Raw genomic sequence first — 17,489 nt, 5'->3', positions numbered from 1 at the left:
GAAGAAGCCGGATGTGGAGGTCCTGGGCTGGCGTGGTTACACGTGGTCTGTGGTTGGGAGGCTGGTTGGCGTACTGACAAATTCTCTAAAATGATGTTGGAAGCTGCTTATGATAAATAAATGAACATTGAATTCTCTGGCAACAGCTCTGGTGGACATTCCTGCAGTCAGCATGCCAATTGCACACTCCCTCAAAACTTGAGACATCTGTGGCGTTGTGTTGTGTGACCAAAAATGCACATTTTAGAGTGGCCATTTATTGTCCCCAGCACAAGGTGCACCTGTGTAATGATCATGCTGTTAAATCAGCTTCTTGATATGCCACACCTGTCAAGTTAATGGATTATCTTGGCAAAGGAGAAATGCTCACTAACAGGGATATAAACAAATTTGTACACAACATTTGAGAGAAATAAGCTTTTTGTGTGTATTTCTGGGATCTTTTATTTCAGCTAATGAAACATGGGACCAACAAGTCACATGTTGTCACGACACCTACGGAAGGTGGCGCCCCTCCTCGCCCGGGCGGCGCTCGGCGGTCGTCGTCGCCGGCCTACTAGCTGCCACTGATCTATGTTTCACGTTCTGTTAGTTAGGCCTAGGTTAGTTGCGCACCTGTTTTGTGTTAGTTGTTAGTGGGGAGGGGTATTTAGGCTAGCTAGTTAGGTTTGTTGTTTGTGCGGGATTGTTCGTTTGTCAGGGTGTGTTTTGTCATGAGGTTCTGTATTTTGGAGTTACGCTATTCGTTTTGGGCTGCGTCCCTGGTTACGTTCTTTTAAGGGTGGTGCGTTTCTTTTTGCACACCATACCTTTGCATATTTTTCCGTGTGGATATTTTATTAAATTCATTCACGGAATCATTCTGTCTCCTGCGCCTGACTCTCCTGAATCCACACAACACCCATTGTGACACATGTTGCGTTTGCAGCCAGCTTATCGTTAACTGTCCATGAGACTGAGTTAGATTTCTCTAGTTTTTATTTGGTTTATAGGAGAGTCTGTAATAACAGTTAAATATTAGAGACAACAGAGAGGTGGTCAGACCAAAACAAAAACCGACATTATCACACAACATGCATCATAACCGTTACTTATTCTACAGAATGTCTGTTAGTCTTATCAACGACTCAGCAGAACAGAGAACACTCAGACAACACAGTCCTGGTGACTGACTCAGCAGAACAGAGAACAGTCAGACAACACAGTCCTGGTGACTGACTCAGTAGAACAGAGAACAGTCAGACAACACAGTCCTGGTGACTGACTCAGCAGAACAGAGAACACTCAGACAACACAGTCCTGGTGACTGACTCAGCAGAACAGAGAACACTCAGACAACACAGTCCTGGTGACTGACTCAGTAGAACAGAGAACAGTCAGACAACACAGTCCTGGTGACTGACTCAGCAGAACAGAGAACAGTCAGACAACACAGTCCTGGTGACTGACTCAGCAGAACAGAGAACACTCAGACAACACAGTCCTGGTGACTGACTCAGCAGAACAGAGAACAGTCAGACAACACAGTCCTGGTGACTGACTCAGCAGAACAGAGAACAGTCAGACAACACAGTCCTGGTGACTGACTCAGTAGAACAGAGAACACTCAGACAACACAGTCCTGGTGACTGACTCAGTGATGACTGACTCTGTCAACTCTAGGCCTCCAGATGAATATAGTATTACCTCTGTGATTTAACAATGAACTTCAGCTCAATACCCACCATCTAAAACAATCTATTTCTCCTCAGCTCTGTACTCAAAGACACCGGGGAGTCATCTGAGCACAAACAACAAGGCAACAACAACAATAATGCTGCTTCCCTGAAAACATCGTTATCTACCTGCCAATTCAAAACCTCCCATATGATTTCCCAATGAAAACAGCATTATCCAACTACAGTACCAATACAAAACCTCCCCTATGATTTCCCAATGAAAACAGCATTACCTATCTACAGTACCAATACAAAACATCCCATACAATTCCCAATGGAAACAGCATTATCTATCTACAGTACCAATACAAAACCTCCCATACGATTCCCAATGAAAACAGCATTATCTATCTACTGTCAGGGATTTCTTCGTCGTCAGACGATATGGCGAAATCATCGTCGGAAAATGAGGACCAATATGCAGCAGAGTTGAGAAAGTTCATTTTGAACTTTTAATAAACTCAAAACGAACATACAAAAATAACAAAATAAACTCACGATTTACAGACAGTCCTGTTAGGCTCACTCACGCTAAACAAGAAACAATCTCCCACAAATACTCAGACAAACACACCCAACTAATATAGGACTTCCAATCAAAGGCAACACCACACAGCTGCCTTCAGTTGGAAGTCCACCCCAATTAACTCAACATAGAAACAGATTACCTAGACTAAACATAGAATTACATAAACAAGGAACAGTGCCCAAAAACCCCGGAATACATAAATCAAATGCCCTTTTAGAAAAAACACCACCCCGAACCACATAAACCAAATACCCTCTGCCACGTCCTGACCAAACTACAATAACAATTAACCCTTATACTGGCCAGGACGTGACAGTACCCCCCCCCCCCCAAAGGTACTAACCCCGGAAGCACCTCAAAAATAACAAAAACCCCAAACAACAAAAACAAAATTCCCCCTAACTAAAGGGAGGGAAGGGAGGGTGGCTGCCGTCAACGACGGCACTGTGCTACACCCCCCCCCCAACCCACCTATATCTGGAGGTGGCTCTGGTTCTGGCAGTTCTGGGTAGACGGGCCACTCGGGCTGGGCCGGAGGACAGTCGGGCCACTCTGGCATCGCCGGAAGACAGTCTGGCATCGCCGGAAGACAGTTCTGGCGACTCTTGACTGACGGGCAGTTCTGGCGACTCTTGACTGACGGGCAGTTCTGGCGACTCTTGACTGATGGGCAGTTCTGGCGACGTCGGACTGGGATGACGCACTTGAAGCCTGGTGCGTGGTGCTGGTACTGGACGTACCAGACTGGGAACACGCACCTCCAGGCTAGTGCGGGGAGCGGGAACAGGACGAGTCGGACTGGGCTGACGCACTTCCGGGTCCGCACGAGAGACAGGAGCTGGAAACCCAGGGCTATGGAGGCGCACAGGCGGTCTTGATCTTACCTCCTGCACAACCCGTCCTGGCTGGATGGAACTAGTAGCCCTGTACGAGCGGGGTGCTTGTACTGGGCGGACTGGGCTGTGCAGGGGCCTGATGGTAGCAGTGCGTAGAGTGGGAGTTGGGTAGCCTGGTCCTCGGAGGCGTACCGGCGACCAGATGCGCTGCGCAGGCATCCTCCTACCAGGCTGGATGCCCGCTCTAGCACGGCACCTGCGAGGGGCTGGAACAACGCGCACCGGACTGTGCGTGCGTATGGATGAGATAGTGCGCTCCTCAGCGAAACATGGCGCTCTCCACCTCATACGCTCCTCCATATAACCACGGGTAGCTGGCTTCTGGCTCTTCCTTGGTCTAGCCAAACTACCCGTGTGCCCCCCCAAAAACATTTCTTGGGGGTGCCTCTCGTGCTTCAACGCCAGTCGTGTTCCTCGGAAACGTTCCCGGTCCTTACCAGCCATTCTCCATGGGCCCTCTCCGGCCATTACTTGCTCCCATGTCCATTTCTCCCTTTTGCTCAACTCAAATTCCCTCTGCTCCTTCTTCTGCTGCTTGGCCCTGGTTTGGTGGGAGATTCTGTCAGGGATTTCTTCGTCGTCAGACGATATGGCGAAATCATCATCGGAAAATGAGGACCAATATGCAGCAGAGTTGAGAAAGTTCATTTTTGAACATTTAATAAACTCAAATCGAACATACAAAAATAACAAAATAAACTCACGATTTACAGACAGTCCTGTTAGGCTCACTCACGCCAAACAAGAAACAATCTCCCACAAATACACAGACAAACACACCCAACTAATATAGGACTTCCAATCAAAGGCAACACCACACAGCTGCCTTCAATTGGAAGTCCACCCCAATTAACTCAACATAGAAACAGATTACCTAGACTAAACATAGAATTACATAAACAAGGAACAGTGCCCAAAAACCCAGGAATACATAAATCAAATGCCCTTTTAGAAAAAACACCACCCCGAACCACATAAACCAAATACCCTCTGTCACGTCCTGACCAAAATACAATAACAATTAACCCTTATACTGGCCAGGACGTGACATATACAGTACCAATACAAAACCTCCCCTATGATTTCCCAATGAAAACAGAATTATCTATCTACAGTACCAATACAAAACCTCCCATACAATTCCCAATGAAAACAGCATTATCTATCTACAGTACCAATACAAAACCTCCCATACGGTTCCCAATGAAAACAGCATTATCTATCTACAGTACCAATACAAAACCTCCCCTATGATTTCCCAATGAAAACAGCATTATCTATCTACAGTACCAATACAAAACCTCCCCTATGATTTCCCAATGAAAACAGCATTATCTATCTACAGTACCAATACAAAACCTCCCCTATGATTTCCCAATGAAAACAGCATTATCCATCTACAGTACCAATACAAAACCTCCCCTATGATTTCCCAATGAAAACAGCATTATCTATCTACAGTACCAATACAAAACCTCCCATACAATTCCCAATGAAAACAGCATTATCTATCTACAGTACCAATACAAAACCTCCCATACGATTCCCAATGAAAACAGCATTATCTATCTACAGTACCAATACAAAACCTCCCCTATGATTTCCCAATGAAAACAGCATTATCTATCTACAGTACCAATACAAAACATCCCATACGATTCCCAATGAAAACAGCATTATCTATTTACAGTACCAATACAAAACCTCCCCTATGATTTCCCAATGAAAACAGCATTATTTATCTACAGTACCAATACAAAACCTCCTGTCACGTCCTGACCAGTAAAAGGGGTTATTTGTTATTGTAGTTTGGTCAGGACGTGGCAGGGGGTATTTGTTTTATGATGTTCGGGCTGGTTGTGTTAGTAGTTGGGTGTTTGATTTATTATTCCGGGTTTTGGGCACTGCTCTATGTTAATGTATTTCTATGTTTAGTCTAGTCATTTGTATTTCTATGTTTAGGTAATTGGGGGTTGAACCCTCAATTGGAGGCAGGTGTTTTCTAGTTGCCTCTGATTGAGGGTCCTATAAATAGGTTTGTGTTTGTGTTGGTATTTTGTGGGAGATTGTGCTGTGTATAGCTTTGTGCCTTACCGGCCTGTTATTAGTCGTTGTGGTTTTTTTGTGTACGTGTTTGTTGTGGTTTACCTTCTTTGTCCATTTAATAAAAGAAGATGAGTGCACATATTCCTGCTGCGTTTTAGTCCGCTCTACCCTATGATTTCCCAATGAAAACAGCATTATCTATCTACAGTACCAATACAAAACCTCCCCTATGATTTCCCAATGAAAACAGCATTATCTATCTACAGTACCAATACAAAACCTCCCCTATGATTTCCCAATGAAAACAGCATTATCTATCTACAGTACCAATGCAAAACCTCCCCTATGATTTCCCAATGAAAACAGCATTATCTATCTACAGTACCAATACAAAACCTCCCCTATGATTTCCCAATGAAAACAGCATTATCTATCTACAGTACCAATACAAAACCTCCCCTATGATTTCCCAATGAAAACAGCATTATCTATCTACAGTACCAATACAAAACATCCCATACGATTCCCAATGAAAACAGCATTATCTATCTACAGTACCAATACAAAACCTCCCCTATGATTTCCCAATGAAAACAGCATTATCTATCTACAGTACCAATACAAAACCTCCCATACGGTTCCCAATGAAAACAGCATTATCTATCTACAGTACCAATACAAAACCTCCCCTATGATTTCCCAATGAAAACAGCATTATCTATCTACAGTACCAATACAAAACCTCCCCTATGATTTCCCAATGAAAACAGCATTATCTATCTACAGTACCAATACAAAACCTCCCCTATGATTCCCAATGAAAACAGCATTATCTATCTACAGTACCAATACAAAACCTCCCCTATGATTCCCAATGAAAACAGCATTATCTATCTACAGTACCAATACAAAACCTCCCATACGGTTCCCAATGAAAACAGCATTATCTATCTACAGTACCAATACAAACCTCCCATACGGTTCCCAATGAAAACAGCATTATCTATCTACAGTACCAATACAAAACCTCCCATACGGTTCCCAATGAAAACAGCATTATCTATCTACAGTACCAATACAAAACCTCCCCTATGATTTCCCAATGAAATCAGCATTATCTATCTACAGTACCAATACAAAACCTCCCCTACGGTTTCCCAATGAAAACAGCATTATCTATCTACAGTACCAATACAAAACCTCCCCTATGATTTCCCAATGAAATCAGCATTATCTATCTACAGTACCAATACAAAACCTCCCCTATGATTTCCCAATGAAAACAGCATTATCTATCTACAGTACCAATACAAAACCTCCCCTATGATTCCCAATGAAAACAGCATTATCTATCTACAGTACCAATACAAAACCTCCCATACGGTTCCCAATGAAAACAGCATTATCTATCTACAGTACCAATACAAAACCTCCCCTATGATTCCCAATGAAAACAGCATTATCTATCTACAGTACCAATACAAAACCTCCCCTATGATTCCCAATGAAAACAGAAACAGAGAGAAGAGTGGGATATCTAAAGAGCTTTGATAGTGTTTGTGTGTATGTGTGTCAAATCAAATTATTAGTCACATGCACTGAATATAACAGGTATAGACCTTACAGTGAAATTCTTATTTACAGTACAAGTCCTTAACCAACAATGCAGTTCAACAAATAGTCTATTTACTAAATAAACTAAAGTAGAAAATCTATTCAAATTAAAAGTGAAACAATAAAATAACAATAACGATATTGAGGCTGTATACAGGGGGTACTGGTACTGAGTCAGTGTGTGGGGGGTACAGGTTAGTCGAGGTAATATGTACATGTAGGTAGGGGTAAAGTGACTATGCATAGATAATACACAGAGAGTAGCAGCAGTGTACAAACAAAGGGGGGTGGGGGGGTAGTCAGGGTGTGTGTGCATGTGGTGTGTATGCCTGAGGTCTGTCTGTGTGTTTGTGCATGCATACGTACATCTGCATGTGTGCTAGTGTATGTGAGAGAGGGAGAGAAAGAAAGCTCTTGTAGTGTGTTAGCTAACAGTCTCCATTTTGTATTGCTGCTCACTGCGACTGCAGTGGTTTTCTAAGAGGAGAATAAGCTGTGAGTCAATGCCTTACCAACAGCCTCTCAGCTTCTCTCTCCATCCTCACTCTCTGCTTCTCTCCCTCCTCTCTCTCTCTTTCTCTCTCTTTCTCTGTTTCTCTCTCTCTCTCACTCTCTGTTTCACTCTCTCTCCTGCCTCTGTTTCTGTCACTACCTTAAACTCTCTGCACGAGTCTTGCTTCTCCTCTATTGCTCAGTTATCTCTCCCCCTCTCTATGCCTCTATATCTCTCCTCCCTTCTCTCTCCCTCTCTTTCTCTCTCCTCTCACTGTTTCTCTTTCTCTCCCCCTCTATCTCTCCTTCCTTCTCTCTCTCTCCTCTCTCTCTCTTTCTCTCTCTTCTCACTGTTTCTCTTTCTCTCCCCCTCTCTCTGACTCTCTCTCCTCCCTTCTCTCACTCTCTCACTCTCTCACTCTCTCACTCACTCATCCCCCTTTCTCTAAATCCTCTCTGGTATCACGCCTATCCCATCAAGTCTTTTTTCCACTCTCATTACAATCATTTCTTCATTTATTCCTAACCCAGCAACAGAAAACACTCACAGTGTCACTCAATAATTACTCCTCGTTGTATAACAGCAGAGAGCATGGTATCCAACATCAGGTATACAGCATCAAGCAAACACCTTTACATGTTAACGTACGCTTGTCAACAACATACATATCTGGCCTACCAGAGGAGGCTGGTGAGAGGAGCTAAAAGAGGACGGGTTGAATGTAATGGCTGGAATGGAATCAATGGAACAGAGTCAAACGTGGTTTTCATATGTTTGATGTGTTTGATACCATTCCATAATTCCATTCCAGTCCTTACAAAGAACCCGCCCTCCTATAGCTCCTCTCACCAGCCTCCTCTGTGGACGACATAGACGTCCCAGATAAACATCCTTAGAAAGCAACGAGATCCAACAACATCAGCAGATAAACATCCTTAGAAAGCAACGAGATCCAACAACATCAGCAGATAAACATCCTTAGAAAGCAATGAGATCCAACAACATCAGCAGATAAACATCCTTAGAAAGCAACGAGATCCAACAACATCAGCAGATAAACATCCTTAGAAAGCAACGAGATCCAACAACATCAGCAGATAAACATCCTTAGAAAGCAATGAGATCCAACAACATCAGCAGATAAACATCCTTAGAAAGCAATGAGATCCAACAACATCAGCAGATAAACATCCTTAGAAAGCAACGAGATCCAACAACATCAGCAGATAAACATCCTTAGAAAGCAACGAGATCCAACAACATCAGCAGATAAACATCCTTAGAAAGCAACGAGATCCAACAACATCAGCAGATAAACATCCTTAGAAAGCAACGAGATCCAACAACATCAGCAGATAAACATCCTTAGAAAGCAACGAGATCCAACAACATCAGCAGATAAACATCCTTAGAAAGCAACGAGATCCAACAACATCAGCAGATAAACATCCTTAGAAAGCAATGAGATCCAACAACATCAGCAGATAAACATCCTTAGAAAGCAACGAGATCCAACAACATCAGCAGATAAACATCCTTAGAAAGCAACGAGATCCAACAACATCAGCAGATAAACATCCTTAGAAAGCAACGAGATCCAACAACATCAGCAGATAAACATCCTTAGAAAGCAACGAGATCCAACAACATCAGCAGAGCTGTGGTGGAAAAGATGTGTGAAGAGGTTAGAGGTGGAGTTACTCTGTTCCTGCCCTCCGCTCCAGTAGATGTTACAGACATGAGCGAGAGACGGTTCCTTACCTAGTACTCCGACGCGGTAGTTCAGGGTGATCACGATGACGTTCCCGTAGCTGGCCAGGACGCTCCCGTCGATCATATTCCCGGTCCCCTCCATGTAGGATCCCCCGTGGATGTACACCATCACCGGTTTGGCCCCGGTGTCTCGTATGTCTGGAAGAGTTGTTAACCATTAACACATTCACATTGCCATCCTCCCTCTCGTCCAGAGCAGCAAGGGGTTAAACTCAGACACTCAGACAGAAAGCAGTGGGTGAAACAACACAGACACCTCCCAGGTACCAGCTACTCTATGCTGGGATTAAATCTAGGGCTCTGTCCAAAATGGGACACTATTTACTATATAGGGCACTACATTTGGCCAGGGGCTCTAGACAGAAGTAGTGCACTATATAAGGAAAAGGATGCCATTTCAGACGCACACCAAGTCAAAAACCCAGTTTGGATAGAAAAAGATTGGACTATGTCATGATTTGACTTCCATTTAAAGACAGATGAATGTTAAGTCATCATGTCGGGGAAAAGGAGAATCCGTCACTAGTCAACAGTACTTGGGCTGGCGATGCAGCTGGATGTTGTACAGTACATTAGAATTCTCCTTGGGTGAGTCTAACTACAGCGTTATAATCCAATTTGTGTCTTGTTTTGGCCCCCAGGAGGCTAGCTTGCTTCCCAATAAAGAGCATTATCTGTTCTGATGACATACCTGACGCCCTAACCCTGCTAATCACTGTTGACAGTAATATGTAACCTAATCAACTAATAGACACAGCTGTTTGTCTGCTACTGTACATGTTGTATGTACATACAGGATACACTACATGAATATAGTATAATACAGTACAGTATATGAAACAGGATATTATATTGGGGCGGCAGGTAGCCTAGTGGTTCGAGCATTGGACTTGTAACCGAACGGTTGCAAGATCAAATCCCCGAGCTGACAAGGTAAAAATCTGTCATTCAGCCCATGAACAAGGCAGTTAACCCACTGTTCCTAGGCTGTCATTGAAGATAAGAATATGTTCTTAACTGACTTGCCTAGTTAAATAAAGGTAAAATAAATTGTCTAGTAAATGAATGAGCTTGTGGACAAAGCTAAGTTTGTCTACATGCAGGTCAACTGTATGCCTAAGTGCTGCTGTCAAAGCTAACTTTGTCTACTCTAGCAGAGGTCTATGTGGTGTATGAAATCTCCCCTCATGTTTAAGTTAGGTTTTTCAGAATAAGGCTTTGATTCATAGCTTAGTTGGCCCTAGAGCAACTCAGAGATAAAATAATTCTAGAAGCTTACTGGAAGAAAAAGGCCCCTCTCTCACACTCTCAATATGTCTCTCACAGGTTCTCTCTCACACTGCCTCCACTATCTCTCTATCTGTCTCTCACAGGTTCTCTCTCACACTGCCTCCACTATCTCTCTATCTGTCTCTCACAGGTTCTCTCTCACACTGCCTCCACTTCTCTCTTCTTCCATTCTCTCTATCTTCTCTCATATGTCTCACGGTTCTCTTTTCTCTCTCACACTGCCTCCACTATCTCTCTATCTGTCTCTCACGGTTCTCTTTTCTCTCTCACACTGCCTCCACTATCTCTCTATCTGTCTCTCACGGTTCTCTCTCACACTGCTTCCCCTATGTTTAACCTTTTCTCTCCCTTCTTCCTCCCTCTCTCTCCCCTCTCTCTCCCTCCTCTCTCTGTGTCTGTTTACCTCAGCCTTAAGAAAGGAGAGAAAAAGAGTCAGAGAGAGAGAAAGAAAGAAAAGGAGAGAGCAAAACAGAGAGAGAGCCATTGGAATGTAATTCAGAAAGACGATATTGTATTCAGGTTGTCATGGCGACGGAAAGCCGAAATTCAGAATCCTCAAGAAGGGCTAATCATGGACAACATCCTCCTGAATATAGAGTCTGAATCTATTGCATCTGCTGAAGCACACACACACACACACACACACACACACACACACACACACACACACACACACACACACACACACACACACACACACACACACACACACACACACACACCTGTCATTGTATGGTAAAGGAATATTGTGTATACATGGTATTTCTTTATTTATGGGTTTCTTCATCTATCTAGCTGGTATCTGGGAGGCCTTGGCTAAAATATCCTTTACAAAGCCACACTCCACACAGACACTTCATTCAAACAAGAAGAGAAGGAGGATGAGAAGCAGGAGGATGAGGAGTAGGAAGAGGAGAGGGAGGAGGAGGAGGAGGAGTAGTAGGAGGTGTAGAGAACGAAGAGGAGTAGGAGGAGGAGGAGAGGGAGGAGGAGGAGGAGGAGGAGGAGAGGGAGGAGGAGGAGTAGGAGGAAGAGGTGTAGAGAAGGAGGAGTAGGAGGAGGAGAGGGAGGAGAAATAGGAGGAGGAGGAAGAGGTGTAGAGAAGGAGGAGTAGGAGGAAGAGGAGAGGGAGGAGAAGTAGGAGGAGGAGAGAGGGAGGAGTAGGAAAAGGAGGAGAGGGAGGAGGAGGAGGACATTCCAGAGCCACACGAGACCCTCAGAGGAGCACAGACACAGGAAATGGAAAAGAAAGGAAGACAGGAAAAGAGGAAGGAAGGAGATATAAGAAAAGAGATTAGTCATGTCAACGTTATTGGTTGCCTCTTTTGTTGATTCACATCATGTTCCCATGACTACGGGGTAGATATCACCGTGGGAATGTCAACATTCCACAACAGTTCACCTGATGTATCGTTTTATTGACCAGATTAGATTGATTGCTGATGTGTCACAGATCAGGTGGGATGTATTGTGTTTGGTGTCAGATCAGGTGGGATGTATTGTGTTTGGTGTCAGATCAGGTGGGATGTATTGTGTTTGGTGTCACAGATCAGGTGGGATGTATTGTGTTTGGTGTCAGATCAGGTGGGATGTATTGTATTTGGTGTCACAGATCAGGTGGGATGTATTGTGTTTGGTGTCAGATCAGGTGGGATGTATTGTGTTTGGTGTCACAGATCAGGTGTGATGTATTGTATTTGGTGTCAGATCAGGTGGGATGTATTGTGCTTGGTGTCACAGATCAGGTGAGATGTATTGTATTTGGTGTCAGATCAGGTGGGATGTATTGTATTTGGTGTCAGATCAGGTGGGATGTATTGTTTGGTGTCACAGATCAGTTGGGATGTATTGTGTTTGGTGTCACAGATCAGGTGGGATGTATTGTGTTTGGTGTCACAGATCAGGTGGGATGTATTGCGTTTGGTGTCAGATCAGGTGGGATGTATTGTGTTTGGTGTCAGATCAGGTGGGATGTATTGTGTTTGGTGTCACAGATCAGGTGGGATGTATTGTGTTTGGTGTCACAGATCAGGTGAGATGTATTGTGTTTGGTGTCACAGATCAGGTGGGATGTATTGTATTTGGTGTCACAGATCAGGTGGGATGTATTGTATTTGGTGTCAGATCAGGTGGGATGTATTGTATTTGGTGTCACAGATCAGGTGGGATGTATTGTATTTGGTGTCAGATCAGGTGGGATGTATTGTGTTTGGTGTCACAGATCAGGTGGGATGTATTGTATTTGGTGTCAGATCAGGTGGGATGTATTGTGTTTGGTGTCACAGATCAGGTGGGATGTATTGTATTTGGTGTCAGATCAGGTGGGATGTATTGTATTTGCTGTCAGATCAGGTGGGATGTATTGTATTTGGTGTCACAGATCAGGTGGGATGTATTGTGTTTGGTGTCACAGATCAGGTGGGATGTATTGTGTTTGGTGTCAGATCAGGTGGGATGTATTGTGTTTGGTGTCACAGATCAGGTGGGATGTATTGTGTTTGGTGTCACAGATCAGGTGGGATGTATTGTGTTTGGTGTCACAGATCAGGTGGGATGTATTGTATTTGGTGTCAGATCAGGTGGGATGTATTGTGTTTGGTGTCAGATCAGGTGGGATGTATTGTGTTTGGTGTCACAGATCAGGTGGGATGTATTGTATTTGGTGTCAGATCAGGTGGGATGTATTGTGTTTGGTGTCAGATCAGGTGGGATGTATTGTGTTTGGTGTCACAGATCAGGTGGGATGTATTGTATTTGGTGTCACAGATCAGGTGGGATGTATTGTGTTTGGTGTCACAGATCAGGTGGGATGTATTGTGTTTGGTGTCAGATCAGGTGGGATGTATTGTATTTGGTGTCACAGATCAGGTGGGATGTATTGTGTTTGGTGTCAGATCAGGTGGGATGTATTGTGTTTGGTGTCAGATCAGGTGGGAGGTATTGTGTTTGGTGTCACAGATCAGGTGGGATGTATTGTGTTTGGTGTCACAGATCAGGTGGGATGTATTGTGTTTGGTGTCAGATCAGGTGGGAGGTATTGTGTTTGGTGTCACAGACATGAGTGTAGTAATACAGGACATCAGGGATAATGCTCCATTTAAATTTCATGTTAATCTTTCTTTTTTTTTTACAGTGAAAAGCATAATGGCTGTGGAAGCTTGTTCCCTACTGCGTCATGCAGTTCACGGTACAGTAATGATGTCACTAGTTTATTGTAACCAATAAGGTACACTAAAACCGTCCTAAGTATTTGTGACTTAAACCTCATAGATCTCTGAGTTCTGATTCACTACCTCTAGCAGGTAAAAACAGAATCAAAACAAAACACACTTTACAATTCATACACAATGTTCTGTAGGACTGTAGGCTACGTAGTGTATGCTGGGGGCAGAAAAGAGAGATTAGATTAAATACATACCTATTAAACACAATTCATATCTGACAGTGAATATAATGAACATAAAATCTCATTTAACTGTTAACTCAATGACCTGAACAAGGAATACATATGAAAATATCAAAGTGCAAAAAAATGGCAGATTTTGAAATGTACTTGATGACTGATGTTGGTGATATGGTTCTATCAAGAATGATTGGTTTTCAGCCTTTTCCTTGTGGGTACCAGCAAAATGTCCCCGAATTTTCCTTGTTTTACTATCATTGTGAGGACTTCTGGTCCCGACAAGTATAATAAAACCAAACACACACACACACACACACACACACACACACACACACACACACACACACACACACACACACACACACACACACACACACACACACACACACACACACACACACACACACACACACACACACACACACACACACACACACACACACACACACCTGTCCTTCTATGGTATCTGGTATCTGGGAGGCCTTGGCTAAAATATCCTTTACAAAGCCACACTCCACACAGACACTTCATTCAAACAAGAAGAGAAGGAGGATGAGGAGCAGGAGGATGAGGAGTAGGAAGAGGAGTGGGAGGAGGAGGAGGAGTAGGAGGTGTAGAGAACGAAGAGGAGTAGGAGGAGGAGGAGAGGGAGGAGGAGGAGGAGAGGGAGGAGAAATAGGAGGAGGAGGAAGAGGTGTAGAGAAGGAGGAGTAGGAGGAAGAGGAGAGGGAGGAGAAGTAGGAGGAGGAGAGAGGGAGGAGTAGGAAAAGGAGGAGAGGGAGGAGGAGGAGGAAATTCCAGAGCCACACGAGACCCTCAGAGGAGCACAGACACAGGAAATGGAAAAGAAAGGAAGACAGGAAAGGAGGAACAATAACTAAAGACCCATTCTACAGTAGACAACATATATTCGGAAGAGAGGACAGAGGAGAAAATACCCTACAGAGAGAGAGGACAGAGGAGAAAATACCCTACAGAGAGAGGACAGAGGAGAAAATACCCTACAGAGAGAGGACAGAGGAGAAAATACCCTACAGAGAGAGGACAGAGGAGAAAATACCCTACAGAGAGGACAGAGGAGAAAATACCCTACAGAGAGAGGACAGAGGAGAAAATACCCTACAGAGAGGACAGAGGAGAAAATACCCTACAGAGAGAGAGGACAGAGGAGAAAATACCCTACAGAGAGAGGACAGAGGAGAAAATACCCTACAGAGAGGACAGAGGAGAAAATACCCTACAGAGAGAGGACAGAGGAGAAAATACCCTACAGAGAGAGAGGACAGAGGAGAAAATACCCTACAGAGAGAGAGGACAGAGGAGAAAATACCCTACAGAGAGAGGACAGAGGAGAAAATACCCTACAGAGAGAGGACAGAGGAGAAAATACCCTACAGAGAGAGAGGACAGAGGAGAAAATACCCTACAGAGAGAGGACAGAGGAGAAAATACCCTACAGAGAGAGGACAGAGGAGAAAATACCCTACAGAGAGAGAGGACAGAGGAGAAAATACCCTACAGAGAGAGAGGACAGAGGAGAAAATACCCTACAGAGAGAGAGGACAGAGGAGAAAATACCCTACAGAGAGAGGACAGAGGAGAAAATACCCTACAGAGAGAGAGGACAGAGGAGAAAATACCCTACAGAGAGAGGACAGAGGAGAAAATACCCTACAGAGAGGACAGAGGAGAAAATACCCTACAGAGAGGACAGAGGAGTAAATACCCTACAGAGAGGACAGAGGAGAAAATACCCTACAGAGAGAGAGGACAGAGGAGAAAATACCCTACAGAGAGAGAGGACAGAGGAGAAAATACCCTACAGAGAGAGGACAGAGGAGAAAATACCCTACAGAGAGAGAGGACAGAGGAGAAAATACCCTACAGAGAGAGGACAGAGGAGAAAATACCCTACAGAGAGAGAGGACAGAGGAGAAAATCTAATCCTAAAGGGTTCCCAGTTCACTCAGGCTAAATGGAGGGGCGGGGACGGAGGGAAGAGAGGGAGGAAGGGAGGAGAGGGGATACTCCCACACATAAACTCAACAAAAAAAGAAACGTCCCTTTTTCAGGACCCTGTCTTTCACAGATAATTCGTAAAAATCAAATTAACTGCACAGATCTTCATTGTAAAGGGTTTAAACTGTTTCCCATGCTTGTTCAATGACCCATAAACAATTAATGAACACGCACCTGTGGAACGGTCATTAAGACACTAACAGCTTACAGACAGTAGGCAATTAAGGTTAGTTATGAAGTTATGAAACCTTAGGACACTAAAGAGGCCTTTCTAGTGATTCTGAAAAACACCAAAATAAAGATGCCCAAGGTCCCTACTCATCTGCGTGAGCGTGCCTTAGGCATGCTGCAAGGAGGCATGAGGACTGCAGATGTGGCCAAGGCAATAAATTGCAATGTCCGTACTGTGAGACGCCTAAGACAGCGCAACAGGGAGACAGGACGGATAGCTGATCATCCTCACAGTGGCAGACCACGTGTAACAACACCTGCACAGGATCGGTACATTCGTTATACCGAGCGTGACACCGAGGCCTGTACTCTGGAGCGGGATCAATTTGGAGGTGGAGGGTCCGTCATGGTCTGGGGCGGTGTGTCACAGCATCATCGGACTGAGCTTGTTGTCATTGCAGGCAATCTCAACGCTGTGCGCTACAGGGAAGACATCCTCCTCCCTCATGTGGTACCCTTCCTGCAGGCTCATCCTGACATGACCCTCCAGCATGACAATGCCACCTGCCATACTGCTTGTTTTGTGTGTGATTTCCAGCAAGACAGGAATGTCATTGTTCTGCCATGGCCAGCGAAGAGCCCGGATCTCAATCCCATTGAGCACGTCTGGGACCTGTTGGATCGGAGGGTGAGGGCTAGGGCCATTCCCCCCAGAAATGTCTGGGAACTTGCAGGTGCCTTGGTGGAAGAGTGGGGTAACATCTCACAGCAATAACTGGCAAATCTGGTGCAGTCCATGAGGAGGAGATGCACTGCAGTACTTAATGTAGCTGGTGGCCACACCAGATACTGACTGTTACTTTTGATTTTGACCCCCCCTTTGTTCAGGGACACATTACTTCATTTCTGTTAGTCACATGTCTGTGGAACTTGTTCAGTTTATGTCTCAGTTGTTGAATCTTGTTATGTTCATACAAATATTTACACATGTTAAGTTTGCTGAAAATAAACGCAGTTGACAGTGCGAGGACATTTCTTTTTTTGCTGAGTTTAGTTCACAGAGATCACAGAAACACATGGGTAGATGGGTGAAATGCCACAGTGTGCCATCACAGCAGCAAGATTTGTGACCTGTTGCCACAAGAAAAGGTCAACCAGTGAAGAACAAACACCATTGTAAATACAACCCATATTTATGTTTATTTATTTTCCCTTTTGTGCTTGAACCATTTGCACATCGTTACAACACTGTATATATACATAATATGACATTTGAAATGTCTTTACTCTTTTAGCCCTATCACCCAGCCATATCACCCAGCCCTATCACCCAGCCCTATCACCTAGCCCTATCACCCAGCCCTGTCACCTAGCCCTGTCACCCAGCCCTGTCACCCAGCCCTATCACCCAGCCCTATCACCCAGCCCTGTCACCTAGCCCTGTCACCCAGCCCTGTCACCCAGCCCTATCACCTAGCCCTATCACCCAGCCCTGTCACCTAGCCCTGTCACCTAGCCCTGTCACCCAGCCCTGTCA

The 17,489-nt window shown here is 44.4% G+C and overlaps 1 protein-coding gene across 8 annotated transcripts in view; it reads right to left on the bottom strand.

Annotated features, from left to right (window-relative positions):
- LOC106591301 (neuroligin-3) overlaps positions 1 to 17,489 on the bottom strand; it is a 493,706-nt gene that overhangs the window by 256,420 nt on the left and 219,797 nt on the right. For all 8 annotated transcript variants that reach the window (XM_045717885.1, XM_045717892.1, XM_045717888.1 and 5 more), the window contains one exon: positions 9,058 to 9,207. In XM_045717885.1, coding sequence (XP_045573841.1) covers positions 9,058 to 9,207 — 150 coding nt within the window. The remainder of the gene's footprint in view (positions 1 to 9,057; positions 9,208 to 17,489) is intronic.

This window comes from Salmo salar, chromosome ssa05 (assembly GCF_905237065.1).
Source record: "Salmo salar chromosome ssa05, Ssal_v3.1, whole genome shotgun sequence".
NCBI classification, from domain to species: domain Eukaryota; kingdom Metazoa; phylum Chordata; class Actinopteri; order Salmoniformes; family Salmonidae; genus Salmo; species Salmo salar.
The sequence above is the reverse complement of the archived record's forward strand: the minus strand, read 5'-3'. Positions and strand labels throughout refer to the sequence as shown.